The sequence below is a fragment of the Harpia harpyja genome, chromosome Z (genome assembly GCF_026419915.1).
Source record: "Harpia harpyja isolate bHarHar1 chromosome Z, bHarHar1 primary haplotype, whole genome shotgun sequence".
Lineage (NCBI taxonomy): Eukaryota > Metazoa > Chordata > Aves > Accipitriformes > Accipitridae > Harpia > Harpia harpyja.
Window position 1 is genome coordinate 21538246 of NC_068969.1, and position 21173 is coordinate 21559418.

Consider the following 21173-nt stretch of genomic DNA (forward strand, 5'->3'; position numbering starts at 1 on the left):
GTTATACCTAAGACGAGGCAACCTTTTTTCTCAGTTCAGGAGTCACCCACAGTGGCTGTAGGAGATTGCCCAGGCTGGAAGGCGTAATAGCATATTAAGAATGGCTCTGCTTCTGCTTTGAAGTCCTTGGTCAGTCCTTCACCCCACTTTACTAGAGATTTGCAATGAATTACCACCCAGTTGGACTATATTTTGAAGAAGAAAGACATAAGGCCGGTATTTAGATGTCCAAGTCCTCTGACGATCAGTGAAAGTTAAGCACCTCAAAGGATTAATTATCTCTGTGAACCTGAGCATGAATTATTGTCCAGTGGCAAACAGCAAGTTCACAGCAGAGAAAAGCCTGGACCCACAGAGTGGGAAGCTTGACCTCATGTGAGCATCCTTACAGCTCCCTTCCTGAAAGACCACTTGAAATTAAGGGGAGGAACTTGTGGAGTGACGTGCAGTCCTTTGCACATGTACCTAAGGGCGTCAGCCAATAGCTAAGATGCTATTTTACTGACAGTTTTGCATCATTTTAATTTCATTAAATTTTGCTTCGTTTTACATCTTTATTTATTTCTGGCAGTGATTCCAACATGAGCTAAGACAATCTGACCTTCAAGATGTTTTCACACTTTAGATGAATGGTATTTTTCAGTAAATAGTAAATTAAGAAAATGCTATGCACATTATTTATGGTACCGTGTTGTTTAGTGCTGTATAATTCAAAATGTTTGTAGGCTATTTGTTACATTACTTATGAAAATTTCATGAAGCACTTTATTCCCTTTTAAAAAGGTGATTTGCAGAAGAGGAAAAACAGTCTTGTGCTCCTTTCCCCTTGTTTATTGTATATAAGGAAGGTCTTGGTGGATTAACAATATCCGTTATTTTCCAAATGAAAAATTCAGGCTTCTTTTGCAATGAAAGACTTGTGAGATGACTAAAGAACTAAATATGGCACAGATGGAGACATCAGAACATGGTAACTAAGAGCAAAAGAAATATTCCGTTAGAATTCTTCTAAGTATTTGTTCTATGATTAATGAACAGATAGAAGGATGAGTGTGTTTGAGATACACCATTGCCATCTTTAAATTAATATAATATACTTAATTATAAAAAACCCCATAAAACAAAAACCCCAAACCCAAGCATAACCTTTTCAACTTTTTGATGTAACCTGAGATATACAAGAAAACTCAACATTGTTATTTAAAAAATTCGGTACAGACACAATTAATTTCTTTCACAATGACAGAGGCAGACTTGGTGGTTGAGGTAGCTGTTTTTCCTGTAAGAAATGACATTGTCAGCCAAAAATGTAGTTGGGACACGGGGGCAGGAGGAGGTCAAAGACCCGAAGTTGTGCAATCTCATTTCCTTGATCTGTATATTTTTTAGATTTTGAAACGCCAGCTCCATGTTTAGGGAGGAGGGTGTGTGTGTGTGTGCCTTTGGAAGGATGAGGGGTAACCATCAGCCCCCTGCAGTGAGAAATTACTCTTTTACATCAGGCCCTATACATTTCAGTTACCAGACTAATCCAGTACAATCAGACTGCAAATTGTGAAAGCAAGCCATAAGGAAGATAAGCATCTGTCAGCCTGAAACCGCTAAATTTGAAAGTGTTCATTCAACTACAGGCAATTTGGCAACCGAGCCATGCCACAGATCACTTCTTCTGCCCCTGATGCTGTTGAGAAACCAGGTCGGGCTGCAGACGCGTGCCCCCACTTGCCATCTCCCAGGACCGTGAAGGGAAGCAGCCCATTTCGGTGGTGCTGGTAACCTCAGCACCGGTTAAGACCACATCCCTGAAAAGCGAGCTCTGACAGCAACAGGGTAGTCCCGTGCTCGGGGCTCGTATAGCCCCATTTTTGTCCCCAGGAGGTGCAGTGCAGTTATACCAACCACCGCCAACTCTGACTCTGATGTATTCTCTGGGCAGCATTAGTTGAGCTGGCAGGTAATTAATTTTCTTGTTTCCTTTTAATATAGATCCCCATGGCTGGGATAATGAATGTTATCCTTTCACTCATACTCTAAAAGGCCAAGTTCGATAACTGTCAGAGCTGAGTCACCTTCTACCGCTCTGGTTTGCACCAGAGTAAATCCAAGTGATGCTAATATAACTTTCTGCTAAGAGCAGTGTCAATATCTATTAATGATTAAATAGATCTTAGTGTTGATTTGAAAAGAAAAATCTTTGGAAGCGCAGTAACGAGAGTAGATGGAAATTAACTTGAGAAGAGATATTGTGCTTATAAGGGAGAAAACAGGACCAGAAGCTACAGACTGGTTTTCTGTAATGAAAAGGATCTTTAAAAGCAATTCCCACTTTCCTAATTTTGTCCATTTTGAAATCAAAAGATGTTTTACCACCATCTTGACTGAACTTGCTGTTCCAGTCCTTTGGAAAATGCCAAGACAAACAGAAATAGCTTGCCGTGCTCTTGACACTTCTTCATTATTTCTCAGATGTTCCTGATCCTCCAGAAGACCTTCAGCTCTCAGAAAATCAAAACCGAAGTGTTCGACTATCTTGGAAAGCTGGGGCCAATCATAACAGCCCTATTAATGGTATGAAGGATTTTAGCAGCATCATCTTGCACTGTTTAGCATTATGGCACATCATGGCTGTTAGAAGAAATAAACCATGCTCACAGCCATACTTAATCGGTTTTACTATGACAGTTAATTTGTTGTAAGTTCATTTCCATCCTTGGATGGAAAGCCGTTTATACAGGTTCTGCCTTTTTTTCTTTTGTTTTGTTTCTTTTCCTCCCCAGAGTCGATTATAGAGTTTGAAGAGAACAGGTGGGAGCCAGGGAGGTGGCAGGAGCTAACCCGAACTCCGGGGAATGACACCACAGCCCTTTTGTCACTGGCCCCGTATATGAATTACCAGTTTCGTGTCGTATCTGTGAACGCTGTCGGAAGGAGCCAGCCTAGCAAACCATCGCTGCGCTACGCGACACCTCCGGCTGGTAAACACTGCCATCAAGTTTTCTGAATATCCGTATTTTTAGTGTTTTGCTGGGAATATCAGTGTCCTCCTGTGCTTCTGAGGGGTGTGAAGAAATCAGGGTGACTTGTGCTGCTTTCGCTGCTCAGCGGCAGCCCAGGGATGCCGAAGGAAGGGGTCTAGGCTGCTGTGGTTAGCAGGCTGGCTCCTCCCAGGGTAAGTCTAACACACCGCTTTCCAGAGCTCTGCCGATTTTGCACCTTTAAAGCCCATTGCGGTCCTTTGTGGACAAGCAGTTGCTGGAGAAGATCAGGGTTTATGGGGAGCCCTTCAGCAGCGCTAAGCTTCTCCAAAATCTCCATTCACAGTGCATTTCTCACTGTGACAGAAAATGTTGTGTCCCTGAAAGTCATTTTAGAGGCCAACTGTTCAGCACGGCATTTGCATTCCTTGGCATTTTTCTTTCGTTTTTTCCCCTTTTCCCCTTTACTTCAATTTCAGGTCCTTCTTCAGCTTTTCAGCTCTGTGCATCCCACTAATGATACACCTTCTGTTTACTATCCCCATAGGGAGAGAAATCTCTTCCTCATAATCCCCCTACATCTGGTGCTTTGAAATCCAAAAGTCACAGTTTCATGTTAGCTGGTGGCTCCAACCAGCAAGGGCACTTAGGAATCAAAACTGCATAAACAATGTGTTTTGGTCACAGCAGCTTTGCTGATCCAAGTAATTAATCTCATGAACGTTTTTTGTTTAGGTGTCTTTCACTCTCAGTAATACAGAAATAAGAAAAGTTTTTTGCATCTTTTTTTTGCATTTAAATAATAAATGCAAATAAACCCCAGGATATGTGAGCTAACCTTATCACCTGTGTGGTTCCAGCTCCAGACAAGAACCCAGAAAACATCCGAGTTGAAGCTTCTGAACCAAATGAAATGGTGATGAAATGGGAGGTAAGGCAAACGTGTCTGCCAGTGCTACAATATCGGAAACAGGTTCTCCCTTCAAGCAGCGGTTTCTAAAGCAGCATGGAATTTATCAGGATGTTGTTTTAATATAGTAACATTAAAAAAGAAATAATGGATCCCTTGACTTTATCTCCCCTTCCCCTATCCCCCGTTTTTTAGGAAATATTAGCAAATTCCATAGGTAGGATCCTTGATGCTCCTGAAATCGAAGGTAAAGTTGTTATTGACTTAAATGCGTTCTGGATCTCCTCTCTTAGTTTCATTTTTGTTTCAAAAGTGAATTTTTTACATCTAACTTGGCGGGTTATTAAGAAATATGAAAGTCCTGAAAAGCATAGTGAGAATTCCCCAGAGTATGCTCTTCTGCTGTGCATCTTGCATACAAGAAAGTGCTTAAAATAATTGTGGTCCTACCCTGCTCCACAGAGGAGCAGCCAGCTCCAGGGAGGGGATGGGTTATGCAGAGCTTCTGCCCTTCCAGCCTGGAGGTTTAAAAATGACGCAAATCACTTGGCCAAGAGAACGTGAGCTTGAATTTTTACATCAAGAACTAAAGGAGTGTAGATAAAGCTCCCAAGCACTTGTGTCAAAGGAATTGTGTAAAAGTCTTGAGGATGGTTTCCAGTCTTCAAATTCCCTGGCTTTTAAGCTTATAGCTTCTGTACCAACAGCTGAGAGAGATATATATTCCTTCATTTAACACAAATTTCAGCAACTGTGGAAGGAAGCATAATTTTTTTGTGGCTGGAATTAAACACAATTTACATGAGATTTACTTCTCAATCTGCTGTTTGCAGCAAAGAACAATAAATGTTTCCCCAGCGTGAATTCATGGTTTAGGCTATAATTACACCAAAAGGAGATGGCCCTCTAGATCTATTGGCTTGGACTTGAATGGGGATTTTTGCTGTATGACATAGCCCAGGGTCAGGGAAGACGATCCTGCCTCTCGGAAGAAATGCAGAGTGGTAGGAACCAGCATGGCTGGGAAATACTGCTATGACCAATGCTTTGTTGAACAGAGAATGAGCACTTCTCCTCACCGGGAAGCCTGTAATCCACTGCTCAGACAGGGCAAAAGTAGAAGTGAAAACTGAGACTGAAGGGAGAGAATGGGATGGACAGGCTTTGTTAAATCTTGTTGAATCATTTAAATGTCGTAAACAGGATATTCATTTATTTATGGTGCTTCCTATATGCTTTTCAGAGGAAATGCTAGGCACTGAACATGCTATTTCTGGCAGACAAAGGCTGCAAAATGATGTTAATCTGCCTACTTTGGATTAAGAGACCAGATGAGCATTAGCAACTAGCTTTTCAGCCAAGGATTTGCAGCATTAAGGGAGATCAAAATAAGTCAAGCAGTGCTGCAATTTAACTCGAAAAGAGAACTTATTTTTTAGTAGGAATTTTTTACTTCTTCAGCTTCTCTTGAAAATCCCGTTCCCCAGGATCTTTGCCATGGAGGTGATTCTCCCAGCAGTGCCTGTTAGAAAGCTGTCCAGTCTACCAGCTCCTTCACCGCAGTCATCCCAAAGGTCCTCATACGCTCAGAGCAGCTAAGTGGGAATTTTTGCAGATCCCCCAATCCTAGGTCCCCCCGTGCATGAGGGGCATCAATGGGGCACCACTTTCTGCTGGCACTTGCAAGTCGATGCTGTTTCATTTCAGACCTCTGTGTGCAGTTTGGATACCTATCAGTTATTATATATTTAATATGTACAATATATAATTTAAATATTATGAAAGGTAGGCTATGTGGTGGGAAATACCCACAGCTGTCTCAGTGGACTGAAATAACCTTCATCATTTTTAGTAGTATAGGTAACCAGTTAACTTTATTAATTTAAGAAGTACATTTTCAGAGAAATAAACTCATCTGGAGAATGTCTCATGACAAGCCATTGCTTTACGCCTTCTAATATTTTATAAATTAATGTTAATTAGATGGGAACCATGTTGTGATGAATTCTTTAGCTGATCAGAAAAAAAGAGTAGCGCAGCAGTTGCACATTAAATGTCCAGGCATAATTTCAAGCATTTGGTGTGTACTTAGCACCAATCTAAATTTTAATGACCCAACTTGCTGTGCTACATAAAATTCTAAGGTAAAACGCAGATTTTAGCCGTACTAAAAAGCACACAAAGCCTTATGCCAAAATATGCATTTTAGTTGTGCTAAAAGGCATGCGGTTTTACATCACACAAGAAAACAAAGAAAACCTGTGGCAAAACAAAACATGATGTTTGTAGTATGCAGAAATACATCTACTAGCAATTAATCTATTTTTAATCCACTGTTTCTCTGCCTTTCACCCACCTTTCTCTTGAAGTCATGACCTTTTTCTTCCAGTATTCTTAAAATTAACATGACAGTGAAAAGCTAAAGCTTAATTTTTTCCCCCTTTTCGCTCCCAATGTTGTCACAAGCCCTCCAAAATTATTGCCCCCTCCCCTCAGCTGCTGTTTCATGATTACTGCAACAAAGGCAGACAAGATCTCTTTTAACTTCTTCCGCAGCCATTGAAACCTGTGGAGAGGAACGGGCCGGGGCTGGAGTACAAAGTCAGCTGGCGGCAGCGGGGAGTCGAGGCGGACTGGAACGAGGAGATGGTGAAGAAGCATTCACTGACCCTGCGAAATACTCCCACCTTTGTGCCTTACGAGATCAAAGTCCAAGCAGTAAATAATTTAGGATCTGGTCCTGAACCAAACGTTACCATCGGATATTCAGGAGAGGACGGTAAGTAGCAGAAACCTCCATGTAAAAATACGCTGCATGGGGAATTATTGCGATGCAAAACGATCGGATGCGGAGTGATGGATTAGGCAGCCCACGGCCAAAACTGCTTAAATGCCAGTGCTTGGTCTGACGGGCTACATGAGATACAGATACAACTAATGCTGGGTGCTGTGGATGCCAGCTTGCTGGTATTTGAGGGGTTTTTTGAAAAGGTCACTTGTGCTTTCATTAACCTCAGTTGCTGGCTTAATCTGGATACTTGTTTGACAGCCACAGTCCATAAGATGTTTATGAAGTGTAGCAGTCATGGTGGTGTGCTTGGTGGGGAAAAAAAAAAATCTTTCGCTTGTCTGGGGCTTGATTCAGCACTTTAGCGCTGTCAGAAGTTAAGTACTCTGGCAATTAAGTACAATCAGGCACTGGGCGTTGTAAGTGAATTTATAGATGATGCCACATTCCCATGTATTCTGGGTGTTACCTTGTTGAGTCCTTGAAGAACGGGTCCTCTTCTCCAGCCTGGGTTTCTGTCCAGTGGCTTTCCATGGCTCCCGGGTGGCACAGCCCCCTCTCAGGCCAACCTGTGTCTCTGGAGAAGTCTTCCTCCACTGTAAGGCTTTGCTTTGGATCTACTCCCACTCCAAGCCCCCTCCCCAGGTCTTAGCGCTTGCCCATGTCTGATTTTGGACTCTGCCTGGCCCACAGTACATCATCCAGGCCAGATCAAAGAGGCTTTCTCCCCTTGCCACCCATTTTCACAAAATAGGTGCCCTGGGCCGCTCTGAAATCACAGCAACTGGATATGATACCCACCCTTTGCACATGCTCTTTGAGCTCCAGCTTCATGGTGGGCTTTAATAATCATGTCCCGTTAGGAGAGGTGAACAGGCAGGAGGACTGCCCTGCGAATAGAATTAATGCCGGTGCCATGCAGGATGTGGCAGCCCTGCTGCGTCCGTGGGACACTGGATAATGTCACTGCTGAGGCCACCCCAACATCTCTGAACAGCAGTCTGCCCCTTTTGGTGTTTACCGCCTGACTAGAGATGATATTTGGAAGACTGGAAATGTATCCAGCTGCAGTAAAGAAATGCCAAGCCTCACTTTAGGAAGCAACCCAGTTAATCACTACCACCACCGCAAAAAAAGAATCTTTTTTGTAGGAATTAAGGATTTAAATCAGCAAGGGAGTAAACAGTATGGTGGCCAGCTAGCGTGGGGTGCCAAGCTTCCCTGATCCCAAATACAAATGCTTATTCCATTTGCAAACGCTTAGCAGCAGGGGCTGGGAGCTGTTGGCAAAGAGGGGCCAGGAGGGCCAGCGAAAGGTCCGTGTTTCAGATCTGCAGATTAATTTTATTAGTTACAGTCAGACAGTTTTCATCCCATGCAGAATCTGAAGCCTTTAAGTTGTTTTCGTAAGAATGAGACAAACTGACAGTTTGAATGGCAGTTGAAAAGTCTACAGTGGGTTAGCCAACTAAGACAAGCATGTATTTTGCTGCTTATTAAAATGACCAGCCAGTCATGTCCTTGATTTAATCCACCACGTCCCGCAGGAGTCTTTCCCCAGCAGCAGTAGTATAGGTGCTGCTGCTCCCACCTCTCCACTTGCTGCAGCTTCTCACAGAAGATTGTATCCTGGCCCATGGGAGGTATTATGAGACCATCAGTAAAGTTGCTGTGATAACCACAGACGTTACCAGCCTTACAGAGGGAAACTAATCCTAAGGCAGGCTCTCTGGAGTACTCCTCTTGTTGAGTGAGTGCACCGAGATCTGCGCTGTCAACCCTCAATGGACCAGTTTGATGTTTACAACCTGCCGAGTGCTTCCTGGTGTTTCACCCGCACCAGGTGTCAGCGCTGGGAACGGCCGTGGAGCCGTTCGGATGGGAGAATCCCCACTGCGCACCCAGAGGTGGGCAACGGGAAGGTTTGGTCGTGCACCTTCTCTCCCCTGTGGAGTGTATGGCAGAAGTGGTGGTGAATAGTGAGAACAGAAAGAAAGAAACCCTGCAGCATGTTTATTTTCTTTGTGCGTCTGTGATGGATATAATTTTATATCTATCAGTGGAAAATCTTCCTTGCAATTCAGTTGTCAATGGATCAAGGCCTCTTTTTTTCAGGCACTGTAACAGCTCTCTGTATTGTGTAGTGATTAAAATCCTACTGTTTAATGAGCTTAGTTGTAAAATGAAATTGATTATAAAAAAAAAACTTTATGATTGCCTTCTTGAGTGCTGTGCTAATCTTTTTTTTTTATTCTTCTCACTGCTGTAAGCATTACTTGAAACAGGAAATCATAAATACTGATGTAGAAATTCATATGTCCCAGTGCACCTGTATTCCAGCCCTCAGCAGAAAGCCCTGATATGGCAAAAAAATGTTTATTGGCCCATTTCACCCACTGAATGCAGGTGGAATGACTTTTTTTCTTGCCTGCAGTAAGACTGCATGAACTGCCACAGCTTGAGCTGGAAAGCCAAGCCCTGTAGCTGTGAACAGTATGAAACTGAGCCTTTGTAATCTTTAATACGCAGCACTTTTGTTTTTACAGTTCCAGATGCTGCTCCTTCCGGCATATCGGTGGATATTGTGAACAGCACGCTGGTCAAAGTCTTCTGGTTTGGAATACCAAGGGACAGAGTTCGTGGACATTTAAGAGGCTATAAGGTTACAAATTTTTCTTTAAATATTTGTATATAGTTGAATAAACTACTAAATGAATCCCAGATCAAGGATAGATTGCAATCTCCCATTTCTGGGAAGATGAGAGAAATCAATGTCGCGTTCAGCCCCATACAACATAATTTGCTATAGAAATACCAATCTCGATGCAGGTCAGTTGGTGGAAAACAAAAAGCATGCTGGATGGAAAAAGGCATCACCCAGAGAAACACTTCCTAACGTTTGTAGGAGACAGAAACTATGGGATGATTCCTGGTCTAGAGCCCTTCAGTGAATTCCGCTTAACTGTTTTGGCTTACAACGCCAAAGGAGATGGCCCGGAAAGCTCCCCCGTTGTGTTTGAAACTCCAGAAGGAGGTAAGACAAAATGAGAATATGGGGTGGAGGGACATAAATAGAAATTGTCCATGTAACAAGGTGAGTTGATTTCCTTATTTAAAGTGATTGTAAAATCTCCAATATTCATAAACCTCTTCACTAGAAATGGGAACTGTAGGTGTTGAGCTAAACTATATCCTCGTTTAACAAGTATGTGTTGAGACAGACCTGTTCAATCTTCTTCTCTAAAAGCTAATCCCTGTATCTTGCAGTCCCCGAACAACCACGTTTTCTAAGGATCCTGAACTTTAACAAGGACTCCGTCACTCTGTCGTGGGGACTTCCCAAGAAAGCAAATGGCCACCTTACTGGCTACATTTTGCAATACCAGATAAGTATGTGCTTGTTTTACTTTGATTTTAGAATTTAAGCATTATTAGTTAAAAAGAAAAAAAGAAAAACAAAACAAAACAAAAAAAAAGGGGTTATATGTGCAGTTCTTTAAAACAGAGGCTAATGAGAAGGGCTGTTTCTGAGATCCCTGTAACAACCACAGTGTCAGAACGGTGTGTTTTGATCTGCGATGTGTGCACAGCCTGCTAGAGGGCAGGCTAAAGTCATCTTCCAGAGCAAAAAGTTTTCCATACACTTTTCTGATGTAAGCTCACATTGCTGCCATGCCCTGTTCCACATTTATAGACTAATTCAATTATTTCATATTTACAAATTATACCTAACGTAGTGGTTAAGAAGACCCATAAATTGTGGGTGCATTTTACTGAAGTGAAAGTCATTCAATGCAAAATAATTTGTAATGAGAGAACTTCAGCCACATTTGTTCAGATCTTCACATTATGTCAGTGAGCACCTCCTCCCTGTAGAATGCCTCAGCAGAAATGCAGACAACTACCACCTGAGTCATGTTATTGAGTAATCACACTGAGAAACAACTAAATACCAGGGGTATTTCTTTCTTTCTTGTCTGTGAAAGAACTGAGTAGCTGGGAAGAGACTTTGAGCAGATAACCTCAGGCAAGATCCAGTATTGGTCCCAGACTACCACAACACCAGCTGTGAGGCGTGGTGACAATTCAGGGTATTTTATATGTTCTTTGAGGATGGAACGGGATTAGACTGTGCCCTGTTTACAAAAAACACCCCATGTAATCTTCACTTATCTCTGTGTCGTGGTTTAACCCCAGCCAGCAAGTAAGCACCACTCACTTCCCCCCACCCAGTGGGATGGGGGAGAGAATCAGGAGGAAAAAGGTAAAACTCGTGGGTTGAGATAAGAACAGTTTAATAGAACAGAAAGGAAGAAACTAATAATGATAGCAATAACAGTAGTAAAATGACAATACTAATAAAAGGATTGGAATATACAAAACAAGTGATGCACAACGCAATTGCTCACCACTTGCCGACCAATGCCCAGTCAGTTCCCGAGCAGCGATCCCTCCCAGGCCAACTTCTGCCCCAGCTTATATACTGGGTATGTCGTCACATGGTATGGAATACCCCTTTGGCCAGTTTGGGTCAGCTGTCCTGGCTGCGTCCCCTCCCAACTTCTTGTGACCCTCCAGCCTTCTTGCTGGGTGGGCATGAGAAGCTGAAAAACCCTTGACTTAGTCTAAACATTATTTAGCAAGAACTGAAAACATCCGTGTGCTATCAACATTCTTCTCATACTGAACCCAAAACTGTACCAGCTATCAGGAAGAAAGTTAACTCTATCCCAGCCGAAACCAGGACACGCTGCTGATAACAGAACTGCCCGGTTGCCTTTGCAATCAGGGGCTGGAGGCTGAATCTTCCCTTTGGTTTTGGTGCCTATGGGCAGAGAGTGGATCTATCTATTTAGGCGGCTTGTGAGTGTCAACCCCTCCTTCAGCTGCCAGCTCTGCCAAGGCAGAGGGGAGCAAAGCAGGACAACCATCCGTTAACTTGCTTGCAAAAGTTTGCAGATGTTTGGAAGCAAAGCAAGAAGCAATTTATATATATTTAATGATCTAGGAGACAGTAATTTTTACCTCCCACTCAGTACGTGCATATCTAGAATCAGAGAGCTTTTTAAGAACAGTAATAGCTCACCGAGTAATTGGGAGATTGACATGGACGAGATAAATCCCATTTAAATACTTGGCAGGGAGGTGAGATACGTTTATTCAGGCTTCATCCTTCCTACTTACTGCAGAGTGCCTCCCTTGCAGGAGCCTTCATGACATGTTTCATGTTCGTAGCCTTTAGCTGCTGGATCTGACTCAACTGCCTTTTCCCTTTCAGTAAATGAAACGCATGAAATCGGACCTCTGAACGATGTCAGTGTAACCAACCGCTCCACGCTCAGCTGGAGGCTTTCAGGTCTCAGCTCCAGTACCAAGTACAAATTCTATGTGAAGGCTTGTACAGTCAAAGGCTGTGGGAAGCCGGTCACAGAAGAAGGACTAACGATGGCTCAAGGGAGTAAGTTAATAGGCAATATGTTTTTATGCAGAGAAGCTCTAACAATAACGGAAAAATCTATTGAGAATATTCCAGGCTTGACATTTCCTTTGTAATTAGAAGAAATAAATTTGTTTTTCTTTCCGTGAGAACAATCAATGAACTTTTTAATGTAACCATGCAGCTATTCAGAAAAGTAGAGCTTATCTGTTTCATTTTGCTGTATAGCACTGTTTCTATTCCCACCCATCAACTCTTTAAGCAGTACTAGAATAAGTGAATTGCATTTAGTCATGAAGAAAAAATTGAAGATCTAGACAATCTGTTCTCAGTAATATTATAAAAACAAATTTTGTCCTTGCATGAAGATGCGGGACTGCCAGAAACATTAGGGGCAGGTATTTGACACGGAAAATCCAGATGAACATAAAGTTGACTGCAGTGCATTTGATCCATTATTTTATTATTATTTTATCAGAGACTGGAAGTGAGCATTTGTGTGCCACTTATACCCTATCCTAAACCACTGATGTTCAGTGATGTTCAGTGATTTAAAGGAAAATTGCAAGCACTATATGGTAGCTCATCTTTCACATTCAGCTGAAATGAAATAAAATGTACTGTGCTCAGCAAGTCTGAAAACTCTACAATACTGAGGAACAGGTCCTTGCTATTAATCAGAAACCATTGCTGTGCACTTACCACAGGGAAGGAGAAAGAGAATGTGATAAGCAAAAGAGTCCTGGCTTCATCATTTTTAGCAATGATAACAGTCTGGAACAATGTTGATATAAAACAGAAAAATGGTCTTTGTTGCACAACATCCTATTGAACTTCTAAGTTGCAGAATCTCTTCAGTTACTGGTAAAACAAGTAAAAAGTACTTTAAACTCATCATGTCCCAGTTCAGGATCCATCCATGAACTATCATCCACTTTCTCAAATAGGGAAACTCCTTCTCATCTGCCTTGTAGCCTCCAGTCTCACTGTAGTATATGGGTACTCGCGTAGTAGTAACTATGAATCTATCAGCAGGGTTTAAAATTTATTCTTCATTAAGGAAAGTAAAAGATCCTTATTTTTTTTCTTTCCCTGAGCTAAAAAATACACAATATCACCTCATTAGTTACCTTTTCTGGCCTTCATTGGGCAGGGAGAATGATGTGTTTTGGCCACTTGAAAGTCTATAACTCCGTTGAATAACCTTGTCAGGTTTTTTGAAATGCTTCCCTGCCTGATATGCTTAAACAGATGATAATGTTGCCATTCATTTTGTTCTCATTCTCTTCTTTCCTAAGACTTTGTTTCAGCAGAGGCAACAACTGATTCTTGTGAAATGCTTGTAGAATAGAGTAGTATAATTAATAAAAGCCGCAAGGGTCCGGTTCTGTGATTAATGTGTGCTCCTTGCTGGTTCTCAAGCCACCCCAAATTAGGACACTGCATCTGTCACTGAGATGCCGCTAGAGTTTTGTGTCATTATTTGCTGGCTAAATTGTTCGGATATTTTTCAACTAAACATGATAGGCTGAAAAAAAATCACTCTCTCTTTGTGACCTTCTTGGGGTTTTAAGCTGTGGTATAGAAAGCAAGGCGATTGCTCAAAATTAAAACAATCTCTCTTTTTGAAGAAAGGGAGTGATTTTGGAAGTCAAAGTTCATAATTTAAAATGACCCACATAAATGACAGATATAAAATGTTGTACCCCCTGAAATGAAACTCTGTGACAGAGCGCTCCAAGTTTCTTTGGGTTTTGATTCAGTGATTCTATATCCACTATGTTCTGGTTTTAGCAATAAAAACATAAAGCTCTCATTGTTCATTTTAAGACTTTGAATAGCTTCCACTGCTGTAATATAGCCTTTGCAGGCTGTGCCATGGGTATTTCAGAATTTCACAATATGTTCTGCCAGGAAAGTGGAGATGTTAAGGTGGAAGCTATGGATTCATTCACACTTAATCATTGATATACTCAATCTGCATCACTGCTATTGCTTTCATTTATTTGCAGTTCTCCCTGCTACTGTAGTCTGGAATCAGAAAGAAAAGTCAATCTCTTTTTTTTAATATGTACATATACGAGTATGCATGTATCACCACTAAAAACAAGTCCGTGTAGGGAACATTGTTGTGCTTTAAATGATAATTTTGCCAGCCTGCAATTTATGTGCAACCCATTTCCTGAAGATGCATTTGCAGTGGCATGAATGACCGGATTTAGTAAAAAAAGTTTCTCTCAATTAAATGAATATAACTCCCTCTATAGATAAATGGGTAGATCACACACTTTCTCTACAACTGCAACATCTTCCTCTGTGAATGAACCGTTCAGATTCAGATTTTTATCAGGAGTAACACATTGCTTTGAGCTAGTGCCACTTTACCAAAAGGTCAATGAGCGGATACTGATAGGAAAAGACCATCGCATGCTCACATCTCGATTTCTTCATTCTCCGGTGGAGCAGTGCCCCACTCTGTGCGTGTCTGGCAGTGGTGGAGATTGAGCTCTCTGCTCTGCTCTGCAGTACGGCCTCTGTCAGAAGGGGCTGGTGCTATATAATTGCTTAACAGAGGAAAACCACACTTTAATATTTGTCTCTAAGATTAAACGCAGGCCCACTGGAATTAGTGAGAAATAGCAGTAGGCAATATAAAAAGTTTTGTTTATAGAATCTTTGCTGCGTGACCCAACACCACTGGCACCGGCAGCTAATACAAAGTCAATGAAATAAAAGGCCTCTTTCTTATGAAAGATCTTAAACATAGCCAAAATAACACAGGTATGAAATGTTGATCGACACCTAAACATTTTTTTATCTGTTGTTGATAAAATACTGTGGACAATCGTGAAAAACGTGGGCAAAAGTATATTACCATTGTACTGCAAAATAAATAATAGTTTCATTTTTGTGGCTTCATCTTGGTTTCATTCCACAGAAGAAGGTATGCTGTCTTTAGAGAATGAGTTTTATCTCTAATTTTTCATTTTCAGGCAGTATTTCTTAAATGACCTACAAACTAATTAATTTTCCCCTTGAAAATGTCAATTTCCCAATTATCATTAACCTCAGAAATGTAACACAAAATAATGTTCTCACATAAGTGAAAAAAATTAATTTAATATAGCAGTCCTTTTTTAACACAAAGCCTCTTTTCATCTAGTTACCAGTGTTTCTCGAGGATTACTAAACACGTATTACATGTTGAGAATGATTACTGTGTGTCCAGAAATTCAAGCCTTAATGAAAAATTCATCCAGAGGAAGCCGTACAACTGTAGTTTTATTTTCCAGAGAAGCCAGAGAACAGAAGTTCACCAGTTTCATTATATTTCAATGGCAATTGGCACATAACTCCCACAGGCTTTTTGAAAATCTTAGCCAGAGGGTACTAACCTTCATGACACGCCATAAGATGAGGAGACTAACCATTTGTTACAAAATATATGGGTTTAGCTTTCTTTTGCCACAGGCACAGTGAAAAAGGAAAAATACAGCTGCCTTAGCCATATGTAACCACTGGTATCGTTACCAGCACCCCCTCAAATATGCCCTGTTTGCTCACAATCAAAAGAATCTGATGAAATCTTGATGAAAAAGTTCTTTTTCTGTCATTTATGCCACTCCATTCTGCTGCTTTTTCTTTGGCCGGGGGACCCATAGCCCATCAAACCCTGTTGCTAATGATGGGCAACGAACCGTTCTGCCAGCCCCGCTGCTGCACACAGGCTGGACCGGGAAAAGGAATATGTGATATATCGCTGTTTCAAACCCCTAACATTTTGAGCAAGAAAAATAGGCATGTTAAATATAATATGCTAAATATATCAGTCTTGGAGTACTTGAAGCAGATTTGTGATTAACTGTTTATCTTTGCTATTTTTTTTTGGCTTTTTCCTCTTCTACCAGCCTGCCCCAGTGTAGCCAACACAGAGAGCTTAGAAGAGGCAGCAAGAGATGAAATAAACTATAACCTGTCTTCTTGTCCGAGCTCAGATTTCTCATACAAATGACAATCAGCACAAATTGATGATCACTAACACACCTATAAATTCTTCTCAATAGACTTTATGTACAACAGGTTTACTAATCTCTATAGCTTAAACTATTCCCAATTAGGCATGAATTACCTCCTGCACTAAAAAAGCCCAGAAGATGAAGGATACTGGTGATGCATATTTATACACTTTTAATAGCCAGGCAGTAGGGGAAAATTAATGAAAGTTCAACTTTCCATTTATTGCAGCAGATGTATTTAGACAGGTATGGTTGTAAATTAAGATGTTGCCCACAATTAGGATTTAGCTATTAGACTGCCAGCTTTTTTATATAAGTATGTTTTATAACAGATGTGCTAACTTTTGGAGAACTAGCACTCTTGTAAGTCTTTGGGGGCAGGTTATGTTGTTTTTCCCTTTATACCATAAGCTTCTATGAAAAATGTGTGTTCTGTTGTTCTCATAAATCTTGAAGCCCGGTAGGAATATTGTAAAATTGCAGTTCAGTGTTTAATGTTCATGCGAGTCCCATGGTATGGCTGATAAATAGTGGGGGAAGATGAGAAGTGCTGGTGATATGCCTTTATTACTAATGCTTCTTCTCCCTTATTGTAGATTAAAAACCTAACCCAACTGCTTTCAATTTTCTGAAGCTAATTTCTGCAGCTCACTGACCTTTCAGTCTGTTGAGCTTTTCCTTATCTGTATATCTTTGCTTTTATTTTTCAGGATGCTACACTGCTTTTTCTATTCCAACCACCAAACTTGCCCCACTTAGCAATGCTTTCTCCTCTGTAGATACTATATTGAGTGTGTAACACAGACCAGAAAGAAATCGTGTGGAAAGAAACCTCATAATCACCCATCACTGGACACCTGTACCGAGCTTTAAAGAAAAAAATTTGTTTAGTGTTTTGGGATAGGTGATGTTAAACAGCCTGGAGAGCCAATGGTAAATCCCCAGTCCCAGGTCAGGTTGGGCTCAAACCCTCGGTCCAGGATGCGCATCCCAGCCCCGCGCTGCTCGGTGTGCCGGGGCAGCAGCACGGCCGGAGGGGCTGATACAGCTGAGCAATAACCTGGCAGAAAAGGGTTGGTTTTCAGCCATATCAATTCCCCCTTTCTGCTTCTGTAAAGAGCTGTCCGTTCAAAAAGAAGAGGCTGGCACGAGTTGGAAATAAATAGGTGATAGATATGGACTGGTTATGTTGGTTTAAGAAGATGCACAATGGACCGCAGCTGTGGGCTACCACTGGGCTCAGGGTTAAGCATTTTGCTTACCAGGAATTCAGGAGAAATGCTTCCTAAGGAGACTTGCGTTGTGTACAAATTGGACCGTGTGGTTATCGTGTCATGAATAAGTGTTATACAGTATTTAATACACAATGGGTTGAAGGTTCACATTCATTCTTGTTACTTTATGGATAGTGTTTCCATTAAATAAGTTTTTCTGATGTCTTTATTTTAGAACATGTAATTAAAATATACCTGTGGTATCCTGTTGCTTAATTTGCAGTTTGATTAAAAATTAGAACTTAGTTTCACATACTTCATTTAGCAAAAATTACCAATAGATGGATTAATTTATGCTAATAAGCTGTGCTTCAGTATCAGCAACATTTCAGCTGTATGTGCTCTCTCTGGGTCCCAATGGTCTACTAATTTAACTGTTTATTGCAATACATGTATAGTTGCCTTGGAAAACTTATCTTGAACTGCTGCTTTGATTGTGCTTGGATTCATCTTAATCTTTTTTTTTTTCCTTCAGCTGTCAACTAAGCCTTAATCTCTGAAAGCTTCTTGCTTTGCTTGTTTACTAGTTTAAGTATTAACAAGCATTGTTTTACTGTCAGTGCTAATTGGTCAAGTAGTTTTCAAATTATATTGTGTGCTCAATCCTTAGTTTAGACGACTTTGGATAAAGCAGGCAAATTAGGCAACTGAACACAATTGAAGAGTTATATTTATTACATGCAGCCGCCAAAATCTCTCTCCTGCCACCAAGGGCAGGCACGCTCCTGTGTTGTGCCCATTGGGTGACTAAAGAGATCCCCCAGGTCACACGCAGTTCTGCATTTGCTCATACGAACGGGCTTTTTGTGTTCAGGCAGTGATTGCTAACTTCTGTAGATGTCCTTTTTTCTGTGATCCACAAATGCTGTTTTAAAAAAGCTTTAATACCCTGCAATCTTAACACCGACAGAAATTACAGTAGGCGTTTTGCAAGTGAAAAGGCTCTAAAACTAGGGCTACTGGAACTTCTCTTCTACCTCTTAATCAAATATTAAGCTCATCAGGAACATTTAAATGCCTAAATATCAATTTAAAAGCAAACTTCAGCTATATCTAAAACAGTGCTTTGTGCAGGCATTGTGGTATTTAAAAGGACATGGAAAATCACTGTCAGGAGAGAAATGAGTACAAATCCCGATGTTAATTTTTTCTGTGAGACATATAAGAATCCATTTCCACATAACAAGCTGTCTGTGCTTCCCTGCTGACTTCAGTTCAATGGGAGAAGCATCAAACCCCAGATTATCTATACAAAGCAAGCCCATTTTCAAGTTGTAATTTTTTTAAGGACACATTAGTTAAAGCAGATTCATAATCCCCCATCAATATTAGCTTTCATCCTGGGAAATGTACCAACCCCTTCATAAACATCAGGATTACTTCAGTCTGCTGTTTATTTTATCTGATGGAATATTAAAAATCAAATAGGGGGAATGTTTTTTACTTTACTGCCTGCTTTTGAAAATCAGATTACCTGATGACAAATGTTAAAAATCCTTGTATGTCAGATTTGTGTGTTATTTGCATTATTTGTAACTGTGCATTTCACAGGCCTTTTGTTCGATGAATACCATTAACTAATATGACTTGAATATGTACATTCCATAGGTAAAGGGATCGGCAAGATTTCAGAAGCAGTAAAGCCCACCCAAAAGTTTCACCCCATTGAGGCACTTGAGCCTGGAACTGAATATACAGTTCGTCTAGTGACTAAGAATTGGGTTGATAACAATAGCATTTTTGAAGATGTAATTGAGACAAGGGGGAGAGGTGAGACATGAAACCCTTCAAGGTGATAAAGATTTATTTTGAATGTAAATAAATGTTGAGGTTACATCTTACGTTGTGCAGTGAAAGTGTACCAAAGTCATTACTTTGTTCTGTGATTTTTAAGTTGACCCTTGCAGTTGAATCCCATGGGAGCATAGATGCATCCGTGGTTCTTGGCTAAGTCCTATGCTTTACTTGATGCACAATAGCCCGGAACAATGACAAACCTTTACAAACCAGTTTTCCCTCCTATGAGATTTTGAAAGGGTAGTGCTGTGATATAATCCATTTTAAGTGTGCCAGTCCAGCGGTTTGCATGTATCAGGTGCACTTTTAACTCTATTTCTTTCGCAAAACTGCTTTTGCATGAGAGGCTTAACAATTCTCTGTTCAGCTTTCCTATTTGGCATTAATCCTTTGAGTCAACTACTCGCTCGGAATTACCTTTCCAAAATGTCTGTACTGTGCCTTGTAGACTGCGCATTGCCCTTAAGTCTAAAAATGTCACGCTCTGGACATAGTTTTGTCTTGCAGTTCTTTAAGTTGAACACAGTAAGTAGTGATAGACCAATTCAGTTAGGATCCAGTGAAGAACATGTTATGTATTCATGTTGTAGTAAGGTGATGACCTTTTCCTCTGATTAATTTTCTTCTCTTTTACTCCTCTTCTGTTTCACAAAGCCTATGCTGGCATTTACGATGGAATTTCCACCCAGGGGTGGTTTATTGGACTGATGTGTGCCATCGCTTTGCTCACCCTACTGCTGCTAACTATTTGCTTTGTCAGAAGAAATAAAGGAGGAAAATATTCAGGTAAATGGTTTTATTGTCCTTTCGCTATGTTCACGTGTTAATAACAAGCATCCTTCAGACTTTTATCTCTGGAGGCTGCAAAGCCACAAGCAGAAACATCCAATTAGGATTTGTAGCTTTTGATAAATATCCACAGAATGGATTCTAATGAATATAAGTGAAGCTGTGCTCTCTGGGTGAGATAGTGCTGCGTGCTCGTCAGAGATCTTGCTAAGGCCTTTGATAGTGCTCGGTGAATCTTCCAGTATTTAATCCAGATGTAGAGTCGAGGTCCCTACCAGCTGCACCTCTGAGCCACTGTTGCCCAGGCTACCTGGTCACGTTCCACCTGATAACTGCTACTTGACATACTAACTGACATAACTTCCATGGGTAGCCAAACTGCTTAACAATAGAATAGTTTGCTAAAAGTAATTCTGTCATTTTCAAAGCAGTGAGTAAGGATTGAAGTATAAATATTTAAGTATAAACCTGGTTGCCCAGGGAGGTGGTAGATGCCCCATCCCTGGAAACATTCAAGGTCAGGTTGGACGGGGCTCCGAGCAACCTGATGGAGTTGAAGATGTCCCTGCACATGGCAGGGGGGTTGGACTTGGATGATCTTCCAAGGTCCTTTCCAACCCAAACCATTCTATGATTCTATAAACACTTGCTAGCTTTCTTAAAAATTAGGGAATGGCCCCAAACCCTTGATGGAAGCCTGCTGGTTGTGTCCAGCCAGATGTGCAGTGCGAGCTGCTGCCTTCCAGGTTAGGCTGGAGGTGGTCACAAGGCAGTTTTCCTGTTGCACCTGCGAAAAGAAAAGTCCACGGCGGAACACGGCATACAGATCTGTGCTTTATTTTATTTGTACAGTGAAAGAAAAAGAAGATTTGCATCCAGATCCCGAAGCTCAATCAATAAAAGATGAAATCTTTGGGGAATATAGGTAAATAGGACCTGCTTTAACAAGCGTTTGTGTTTGTTGGGGTTTTGTTTGTTTCCAGATGTCATCATTATTTAGGACATTTTTATAGCATGCAATTAAACGCTATTTTTCATTTTCAAGGCAAACCTCACAGGAGTGGATAATAGTAGGAATATAAAGGTATATCCAGTATACTTAAATCCATCCAGGTTGGGATATAAGTAAATGTTGATGTATCAGTGGTTATTTTTCACTTGTTTTTTCGTTTTTTTTTAATTAGCAT

General features: G+C 40.9%; 1 protein-coding gene across 9 annotated transcripts in view; it reads left to right on the plus strand.

The window, feature by feature from the left end:
• Nucleotides 1–21173, plus strand: part of CHL1 (cell adhesion molecule L1 like) — a 142638-nt gene that overhangs the window by 114729 nt on the left and 6736 nt on the right. For 6 of the 9 annotated variants that reach the window (XM_052777538.1, XM_052777537.1, XM_052777536.1 and 3 more), the window contains 11 exons: nt 2467–2568; nt 2778–2975; nt 3836–3906; nt 6442–6664; nt 9220–9335; nt 9503–9707; nt 9941–10063; nt 11952–12131; nt 19009–19170; nt 19852–19983; nt 20839–20911. In XM_052777538.1, the coding sequence (XP_052633498.1) occupies nt 2467–2568; nt 2778–2975; nt 3836–3906; nt 6442–6664; nt 9220–9335; nt 9503–9707; nt 9941–10063; nt 11952–12131; nt 19009–19170; nt 19852–19983; nt 20839–20911 (1585 nt within the window). The remainder of the gene's footprint in view (nt 1–2466; nt 2569–2777; nt 2976–3835; nt 3907–6441; nt 6665–9219; nt 9336–9502; nt 9708–9940; nt 10064–11951; nt 12132–19008; nt 19171–19851; nt 19984–20838; nt 20912–21173) is intronic. The other 3 variants (XM_052777544.1, XM_052777543.1, XM_052777545.1) reach the window with 3 other exon arrangements.